This window comes from Sarcophilus harrisii, chromosome 1, assembly GCF_902635505.1.
Source record: "Sarcophilus harrisii chromosome 1, mSarHar1.11, whole genome shotgun sequence".
Lineage (NCBI taxonomy): Eukaryota > Metazoa > Chordata > Mammalia > Dasyuromorphia > Dasyuridae > Sarcophilus > Sarcophilus harrisii.
Window position 1 is genome coordinate 436,596,600 of NC_045426.1, and position 10,526 is coordinate 436,607,125.

General features: G+C 37.9%; 1 protein-coding gene across 1 annotated transcript; it reads right to left on the bottom strand.

The window, feature by feature from the left end:
- Nucleotides 1-2,260: 2,260 nt before the first annotated feature.
- LOC116420588 (fatty acid-binding protein 5-like) lies at nt 2,261-10,276 on the bottom strand. The gene is made up of 5 exons (XM_031946471.1): nt 10,231-10,276; nt 6,915-7,199; nt 3,750-3,922; nt 3,236-3,337; nt 2,261-2,534 (listed from the first exon to the last, which is right to left on the bottom strand). The coding sequence occupies exons 1-5, from the start codon at nt 10,274-10,276 to the stop codon at nt 2,481-2,483; spliced, it is 660 nt and encodes a 219-aa protein (XP_031802331.1). The 3' UTR covers nt 2,261-2,480.
- Between the last annotated feature and the right edge of the window lie 250 nt (nt 10,277-10,526).

Sequence of the window (10,526 nt, forward strand, 5' to 3'; positions counted from 1 at the left end):
AATCAGAGCACAAATCCTTCTGGGTTATAAGCCTCCTCCAGTACTAGAAGATTCCTCTTCTGTCATCTGTTCTGAAGGTGACTCCCCTCTCCCTTCCAGTCTTCCTCATCCAGATCTTCCAGTTTTGCCCCACTAACTCAGCCTAATCATCCACTACATCTGCATATCTATAAATTACTAAAGTAAGGGGTTGGGGAAGGCAGGTATTATGTTTCTAGATTCCCTCTCTTGAAGGAACCTTTTCCATTTAATATGGCAGGCTCTTTTGTCCTTTAACAAAACTATATTATCCCTTTCTCTTTCCCCTCCTTTGGTCAAGGGGAGTAAGGTGGAGATAGGGAGGGAGGAAGTTTGGAAGAGAGAGAAAAAGGAAATTTCCCAGACCTGTAGGTCTGATATCAAAGGGCTAACAAATCTTACTGATAATTACAAAAAGTTGTCACTTGAGTCAGACTTGGGAACAATAAATGTTCTATTTCTATTTGCACTTTCCTAAGCAGCAAACATTTCTACAGTTACCATCATGAGAAACAGCCAAGGGAGCCTCAGCTCCCTTAAAGCTTAAATTTCTTGTGTCTGAACAACATATTGCTCAGAATCTTAATATGAAGCACACTCTCAATCACTGAATGTCCTAATAATCTAAAGTTCCTGATCACTTCGCACATTGCACCCAATGAGGGGAAATGTTCTATTCCGAAGAGGTTAATTTCTTATTCTCTAATAACTCATTGATTGAAATTCTGAGATAGGAGCAAGAAGGATCCAAATAATACTCTGAACTCCCTCCACACCCTAATAACATTTTCCTGAGTGCTCAGCTATTCTTCTCCTCAGGTAAGATCCCCATTTCTGGGGTGCTGCTCTTTCTGAGGAATCCTTCCTTCTCAAGACACTATCATATCCCACTTCTGGCAGTAATTTGTAGTGCAGAAGAGTTCAGGTAAAAAACAGCAAACACAGGAGTAACATTTAACAAAAATATATACATCACGCTCAATGTGTGGCCCCCTTTGCCCCTGGTCTCCTTCGAAGGTAGTGCATAGGGAGGTAATTTCAGGTGTGGAATCCTGCAACTTCTTACTGTGGGCTAACTCCCAGATTTCCTTGAGATATAAACTATATAGAGAAATTCACATAAAGTACTAGTCTGTTCTCCATGGGAAAGTATAGTCAGGAAATGAGGGTATTTTCTGAATTGAATAGTAAGAAAGGAGGAACCAGGGATAACAAGATGGAAATATAATGTAACTTTGCCAATCCAGCAAGAGGCTGAGGGATGATAAGGGAAGGCCCAAGATTCTTGGTTTATGAGACTTGTCATACATGCATCCAGAGGTGATGGAGCCATACTAATAAAATCTGTTTTTAAACCTGTTCACAGTAGATAATAGCCAGGGATGGAACATTGCCCTAACAAGGAATGTCAAAGATTTAATTTTCAGCAGCCTTGCAAACACAACCAAAGTGACTTTAAAATGAAGAGAAAGAAGGAAAAAATCTTATGAATAAACATGCAAGACATAACTATAGAAAATAGTAACTAAAATAAGGAAAGAATAACAGTAGAAAAGACCAGTCATTCACAAAAGACAAAACTCAAAAAAGGAACCATTAATAAAACCCATGGTCTCAGATATCTATGGAAAAATGCACAAATATTGGTAATAAGTAGGATGAACCAGACTAACACAAGAAGTCAAATTTAACCTAATTTGCATCACTGAGATTTATATGAATGGGACTCAGTGTCTGAAATACAACTCCAGAAGGGTATATTTTATTTACGAGAAATAAAATGTGTAACAGAGTCATGGAATATCATTGTGAATTAAGCCTGCCAGGTTTGAAAAGGAAGGGAGGGTCTTTGCCTCTTGAGCCAGTCATTCCATTATGCTTCAATCACGCTCTTCAATCTGTTAAAACTGTATACTGGCTACTAAATATTAATATCAATCAATCAAGCAAGCAAGCAAACATTTCCACTAAATAGTCAGTTTTAATTCTAAGATTGAGATCTAAAGAATAATTTTGGGGAGAAAATGCTGGTTTCTATTAGAATGACAGCCATTACAGTGTTTACAGTAGAGCTATCTTCATAAATACACTACTGGATTGTATTTTAAATCACTTAGTCTATGACTGAGTATAGTTTAGTGAGACTAAAGACTGAAATATTCTGATCTGAATATAAAGCTTATTTAAAATTAACTCAAATGAATATTCACTTCTAACTCTCTTTAAATTAAAGACAAGAAGGTCTATTAATAGCACAATTCTTTATTTACTAGCCAAAACAATCCTAATTACATCAAAGCTTGGAAATAAAACTGTTTGTAAGTAGTCAGTCACTGAGATAACAGACCACAATAATGAAAGGAAGAAAAAAGCATAAGAGTTTGATTGAAGAGTTTGCTCATTGAACTGAGCTGGTTCATTCATAACAGCTAATTCCTGTCCCACATGAAGATGGAATTTCTTTACTCGGCCTTCTCATAGACCCTGTGGCAAGTCACATTGTTCATAACACAGTCCTGAGAAGAAAAGAAAGAGTAGAGATTAGAACAGGTTAGTGTTAATAACATCTTGGTTCAGGAGTATGAAGAAGTGTAGAACAAAATGTTGTATGCTTTGAAAACTTATCATGGCACCAAAGATGTAGAACAATCCAGCAAAAATGGTCTCTAGGAGAGCCTATAGTGATATTTTGGAACCTTAGGACCTTAAAGTTGGGTAGTACCATAGAAATGTATTTAATTATTTCATTTTAGCACTGAGGAAATTGAGATCCAGGTAGGAAGAGTTTTGCTGAAGGTCCCATGGCTAATGATATAACTGGTTCACAGGGTTGTTGTAAGGAAGGCATTCTGTAAACTTTGAAGCAGTACATAAATGTGAGCTATTCATAAAGAGAGAGGTTGGAGAACCCAGATAGGAATGTATGGCTTACTCAGTATAAATTTACTGCCACCACTAGGAAAGGCAATGCTGAAGCTTAGGGGCTTACATTTGTCTATGATCAATAAGCTATGTAGTGCAAGGAATGTTTGATCTGGAGACAGCAGACCCAGATTCAAAGCAAGGCTAATGTTTGCATCTTGAACAAGTAATCTATATTGGGGACTTTGATACTTCTGCTGCTGGGCATGGTTCTATTTGCTTTCAGTGACATGGCCAATTTATGTAGACTAGAGATAAAGAGAAATCCAAGAGACACAAGAGACTTCTGACTTACCACCAACAGCTTTCCATCTTCTACTTTTCTTGTTATTGTGCTTTCCTTCCCATCCCATGCCTGGTGCTGGACCAATGTATTATTGTCAAGGGTACAAAGAGTCTAAAAAAAATAAAATTTCCAAATTGTTGTCAAGTGATCATTTCCTAATAAGAATGTTTACTTGATTGAGACCTTTGACAGAAGACTATTTCTATATTTGCAGCTACTTCCCTTAATGAAATTTTATTTACTATGACTGCACTCTAATATTCAAGAGGCATTTTACATAAGCCAAAATTTAAAATATCAGATCAGAATATTTCAACCTTCAATCTCCCTAAAATATTTTTGTAGATGAATTTTAATTGGAAGATTTGATGTTTGCATGTTTTTTACTTCAAGATCAATAAAAAAAAGCAGATTTTTTAAAAATTTAGTTGTTTACTAAAACAGTAGAAATTTCAACAAGTAATTAAATGATTTTTACGAAAGTTATCTCAGCTGTAACAAAGGACAAAATGTCACCACTGACCTGAGTTTTTCTGCCATCAGCTGTGGTTTCCTCAAACTTCTCACCAAGTTTAAATGAGAATTGTGTAGTTTTTATGGTGCTCTCAGTCTTAATGGTAATTACACCCCCATTTTCAGAGATAAAAACATCTGGTTTAGCCATTCCAGCCATTTTCCTCAGGGCCATCCCCACTCCTGCCAAAGAAAGTTAAAAAATGTTAAACCACAAAAATATTGATAAAAGAAGTCATTTATTTGTAGTATTGAATTCAAAATATAGAGTGTGCAATTAAATTTAGAACACAAGATATATAAAAAAAAAGATTATATTAAATTTATTTTACTCAAAACAAGTCATTTATGGTACTAGTGGAAGTTAACTGAAATAATCAAGCTTAGAAACCTCAAGAGCTTATTCATGCTTCTCCCTACCATCTGCTCTAACTCTACTAGCATTCTTTTTTCCTAGTCAATACTATTGATCAAGACAAGAAAATTATTTTAAGATGTTCCAATAAGGTAATTAGGTGGTTCATATTAGACTTCCAATTTTCAAAAGTGAGATTTCAAGTAACAGGGTTTTATAATAACATCAGAGAAATTCCAAACATACTCGCCTTCTCTGCTATTAGCACTACACCCCAGCCCTCAAAAGACAGTGAACACTTAGGATCATAGATTCATAGATCTGGAAAGACTTCAAAAGTAATTTAGCATGATACACTCTTTTTACAGATAAACATTTCAGTGGTCATACATGCACACAGCTCATAGTCATGCATGCAGTAAGTGATGGAGCCAAGATTTGAAGTCTAATCAATTGAAAACCTACTATTAAAAAAGAAAGAAAAGAAACTATTTCCAAAATTACCTAATTCAGCTACACATTTAGGGACTGGTATTACTAATTAGATTCATGATGAAAAAACACTAGTACTTTTATTTAATCTCACTACCATACAATAGTTTTTAAGGATCTGTTATATACTTTAATTAAGAGAATATAGTAAGTGATTTTATTTTCAGACTACTGATGTTAGAATCATTTTTAGTATTGAAGTAGGATTCATTTTATATATGTAAACAGGCCAAGATAAAATTAATAACTACTTATTGAAAGCTCTGAATTTTTGAATCCCAATGCAGTGTTTTCGATCACATACCCAAGCTTTTGCCTTGAACTGATGCATAGGTGACAAAATGGTGTTTGAATTTCAGCAAGCTCAACTGCCCAGAGAAACTAGCTCTTAATCCCAAATAAGTCTTCCCCTCCCAAACACAAAGCACCCCTCTTAAAGAGAAGCAGTGGAGGGAGAGAACACAAAAATCAATTCTGTTTTTCAGAAAGTCTCAGATCTGGAAGGAAGGCTGAAATGTCCCTATTCCATTTGCCTTCAGGAGAGAAGAAACTATACAGGATTTGAGGTTTAGGCTGTTTTGGGCTTTTTATTGTTGTTACCATTTGATGGCTTCCTTCAAGCCATTTTAATAGTTTATAATAAATTTATAATAATAGCAAATTTAACTTGTTTTTATCTCTTTTACCTTAATGTGGAGGAAAGACAGCTGTCACCAGACAGTTTTGACTGTCACAGCTGCTTCAATTTTCCTTACCATGACTAAAGGAATCAATATTATTGACTTAAGAAACACTGAAGTTGGATAGACAGAAAAACAAACGCTGTGGGAAGGAAGCATTACTTCAATTCAATTCAAGTGGAATTATTTGAATATTGTTGTGGTTTTGGGGGTAGGAGTGGTAAGTAAGAAGAAGAAGAATAGTAAATAGTCTCAACTCAATAGTTTCTAACCCAGTGTTGCTGGTGATCTGTCTATCTGACAGTGAAGACTAACTTGTTAGGTCCTTAAGATCAAAAAATTTATTTCAGTCTTTTTTACAACCTCATACAGATCTTAATATGGTGCTTTGCCCATTGCCCATTATATGACTACAGTAACAAAAAACAAACAAACAAACAAACAAACAAAAAAAGAACCTTCTATTTCCTTACAAGCAATATAATCGGAAGATCAAAGGGTTAGGAGTAGAGATGTAGCATTCAGCCAGTTCAACCCTCCTTGTTTTAAAATGAGGAAACTGACCTTAGAAATTAAACTGAAGACTTGCCCAAAGTTACATATTCATAAGCAGCAAAGCTAAGATTCAAAATCAGATTCTCTCATTACAAATCCAGCCCCTAGTGGCAAAATATATAAATTCTAGTCCTGATTCACTCAACTAGTTGTTATACAAAGTGTTTCCCTTGGTCTCAGTTTACTTAGCTGTAAAACGAAAGTGTTGAATTGGCGGATATGTAAGAGGTGCACCAGACGTGGTTCTTTAGAACTTCCTAGCTACAAAGATAAAGGAAAGAGAGTAGGCCTGCAGGGTCGTTACACCGGCCATTCTACAGTCTGATATTTAGAGAAGACCGGGAGAATAATTTGCTAAATGCAGATTTTTGAACAACAATTGCAATTTCCCAAGATGAGGGACACCAAACAAAGGAAGGTCTAGAAGTCTGTTAAGAGTGTCTAGCCTAATCCTCCCATCTCTCCAATTCCCCCCGCCCATTTCAGGACAAAATCTATCCCCAGTAAAAGGAGAGAACACTAGCGCCACACCCTACGAGCTTCCCTCCCTCCCTTCCTATTGGGTAGGATGCTCTTACAAAGACAAGCTATGTGGCCCGCGTGGCTTCCAGCACCTTTAAGGGAGAGAAGCCTAGGAATGAATGAATGAAAGCAGCAATCCCCGAACAGGGGACCACCGTGTGTCCCAAAGAGTGGGCATGCTAGGATTTTTCCCACCGGGGCAGGAGTCTGGAAAGAAAGGTGGACCGAGCAAAGGCAAACTGTACGTCCGTAGACAAAAGGGAGGATGGAGAGGATCAAGGGAAAATTTTAAAAAGAGAGAATCAGGCGAGCACTAAGTGACAACAAAGGCAGAGAGGAAAGGAAAGGAGGTGCTAGGGCCTGTTAATTCGGTAGCCTTAGCTCCCTACCAGGGTCCAAACCCTGCCGGACCTGCCACGCTGCACCAGGAGAAAGACGACCACTCTGGGTTCAGGCTCAGCATCTCTCCTCTGGGTTCCGTGGGCAAAGGCCAGACAGAGGTGCCACACTGGCTTACATCTGTATGCAGACACGCGCGCGCTTTTCCCCGAATAAAGAAAACGTGTCTCACCCACTTCCTTCATGTACTCGTCAAATCCTTTACTTTCCACGAGGCGCCATTTGCCCAGCAGCTGCGTAGGAAAGGCCATGGTGAATTCAGGCGAAAAGAGGAGGGAAGAAACCCTGAGAACAGAACGGAGAGTTGGGCTGAAAGGTAGAGGACCAGCGTGCACACCGCCGGGGCTCGGGTGCCTCCCATATATAGAGGTCTGGCCATGTGAGGCGGTGGGTTGGACCAATGGGAGCAGAGGAAGCCCGGCCTCTTTCCATTCCCCCACTCCACCCACCCTCCCCCCTTAGCTTTCCTGGGGGGTTTAGAGGTGTGAAAGGGCTTCACCTGCCTGGAGCCTCCCTGAGCCTGGGGAGACTCCCATAAATTCTGACCGCAAGCTAGGACACGTAGCCGCCCCTCCCAAAGCCCTAACCTACCTCTGTCCGGGCAGACGTGCTTATAGCTGGTTCCCCAGCCTTTATTCCCTTAACTACCCTAAAAACCGTAGGCAGGAAACTAGAGATGGGGGAACGGAAAGATTATCTCCCTTTTCTTTATGGTGTGTGTGTGTGTGTGTGTGTGTGTGTGTGTGTGTGTGTGTTTAAACATACATATTAATTGTATGGTGTGGGTTCCAGCTAAAAATCTCCAGGATGTTCGTTTGCAATCCATCTAAGAGGCCAAGCAAGCACTTTTTGGGCGAACAGTGAAAAGTGCTGAACAAACATTTGTTCATTGATAAGCAGTCGCAATTGGCACTGCCTCCTTGCGACCGCCCTAGCCGCCTTCCCCCAACCCTCCATCACTTCACTTTCCTCGAAGGAGACCTGAACCCACCCTTATTTTCTTACTACTAATATCAGCTAATGTACAGGTCACTTTAAGTTTTCAAGTGCTCTTTACATACCTGTCTGATATGTATATACTTTCTCCTATTAGGGACTCAGATTTTTCCAGAACCTGAATACTTACTTCATTCTGATAACCAACCCCTTCTTCCTTGACTTCAGGCAGAAGCCGAGGCAACTTATAAGAGATCCTTTCCCGTTCTAAATCTAATTTCATTATCTGTAACTGAGATGAGCAAAATAAACATAAATTGAAACTGAAATTTTGTTACCTGCGGCAAGAAAGATGCCCAGCTATGGCGTAGGAAAACTGGATGATAAGGGGGTCTAGATCTCCCACTTAAGTGGTATAAAAACCCTCCCTGGATAAGGAAGTCCGTTTTAACAATGCAGCTTGGCATCTTCTCTGAAACAGTTTGAGTATTTAGAGCCCTGAGATGTTAAATGATTGTTCCAGGTTTAGGCATTCAGTATGTACCAGAAATGAATCCAGGTCTTTTGGGTTTTCTAGAGACTATGTCACTACTGTCAACTGCTGCTGTGTTTGATGAATTTTCCCATTTATGGATGCTCTGAGTTCATACGGGTGTATACTTTTCAGTCTTTTCCGCAAAATGGATTGCAAATCAAGTTTGTCCTACTTAAAGCAGGGAAATAATTACACTAGGGCATTTAACAGTATTGCTCCATTTGGGGATATCTTGTTTGTCCTTCATTCTGAAAGAGGACCATGACATTAGGAAGGAGATGTCATGACTTGCAAGTGAATTGGACTGAAGTAAGGCAGGTCTGTACAATTACCAGCCTCACTCTCTCCTCTAGAGCCATCTGGGTCCGGTGGCAAAATATTCCCTCCACACCTCTAGCTCCACTCAGAGAATTTAGTGTTTATTATTTTCTCTGGACTTTTTTGGAGTACCTCCATCTGTCATTTTCAGCAAGATGCCAAGTATATCTTATGTTGAACCAAAGTAAAGAAAAATGAAGAAGACACTAGAAGCAGTAGGCAAAAGCCCCTTATTTCTGGCCAGCCAGAAAGGCATAGCAACCAATTACATTTACATCTGAGAAGCATAATAATGAGCTTCATTCATTCATTCAGGCAGCCACTGACATAGATGGAAAGTGGAAATCATTCCCTTCACCTATATTTTAATGTGCCTCCTAAGTATTTCAGAAATCCTGTTAATTTCAAGAGTCCAAATATAATCTTTATTCTGGTAACAATTCTTTCTCTTTCCCTCTCCCTCTCCCTCTCTCTCTCCCTCCCTCTCTCTTTGTGTGTGTGTGTGTGTGTGTGTGTGTGTGGTCTCTGTCTGTTTCTCTTTCTCCCTCTCTCATTATTAAGCCTCTCTGTGCTTTAGTTTCCTCATTTTTAAAAGGAAAAGACTAGGTTAATTATATCTTTGATCCTTCCTTGCTCTAATTTTGGGATTACCATGAGAAAACTTCTGGAAAGGGATACAAAGATTCTCAGTTTAAATCTACACTATCCCACATAATTAGCTGTGTAATCCTGGGCAAGTTATCTGACCTCCATGGGTCTCCTTATTTGTAAAATGAGGGGTTGAATTAGAGGACCTCTAAATTCTCTCCAGGACTAAATCCATGATTTTCTGATTCTGTTAAAAATAAAACTATTATAGTAATATACTTCCCAAAATGTAAATGGGAATTAAAATACTCTATTTCCACCTAGTGGTGAAAATATAATATTCATTTTGTATTTTCATATTCAACATACTAATGATTTCTGAATTATGTACATAAGTTTGATTCTTTACAAGATTTTTACTTATGTAATTGTTCATTTGACAAATAGTTATTAAGTACCATCTGTGGTTAGAACATTGTGTAAGGTTCTGGAGAAGGTAAAAGGTCAAAAAAGATGTATCTGCCTAGTAGGAGGATATAGATGCATACATAGTAATATAGTAATATATATAGATATAAAGATATATACACTGTATATATATATATACACACTATAGATATATATACTCATATATATGTATACACACATGTAATTAATATAATTGCTGACCCACTGTCAATGATCTTAAGAGTTCAATAGGAATAAGAGTTGTACTACAGTAAACACTAAATAAGAATCAACAAGAATAGGTCATACCAAACTAATTTCATTTCCTTTTTGGAGAAAGTTATTAGACTGATACAATAAGATACTGTTATGAATGTAATTCATTTTGATTTTAGAAAATTATTGGACAAACCTTTCATGCTAATCTTGTTGATGAGACAGGAAAATATGGATGAAAAATTATTAGGAATAGATGCATGCAGCATTTATATCTCTCAGCACCAGAACCACATCACCAATTACATATTGGACATCTCTACCTGGATATGCCATAGACATCTTCAATTTAACTTGTCCTATATAGAACTTCTTATCTTTTCCTTAAATCCATAACTCTTTTTGACTTCCCTCTTTGTGTTGAAGGCACTACCATCCTTCTACTCACCCAGTTTCAAAACGTTCTTATTATCTAATTTTTCTTTCTCCTCCATGCTCCATATCCAATCACTTGTCAAGGAGATTCTACCTCCAACTCTTTCACATCCATTCCCTTCTCTTCATTCATACATTTTTTTTAATTGATCTGTATGCAGATAATAGAACATATGCTATGCATACCTGATGTGGGAAAATGGAATGAGTTCTTTGATCACCTTACCAAGCTTATGAGAAACACCCTCAATTTCCAAAATTAATATAATTTTCACTTTTTTCATATTTCCCCCAAATTGCATACTACTT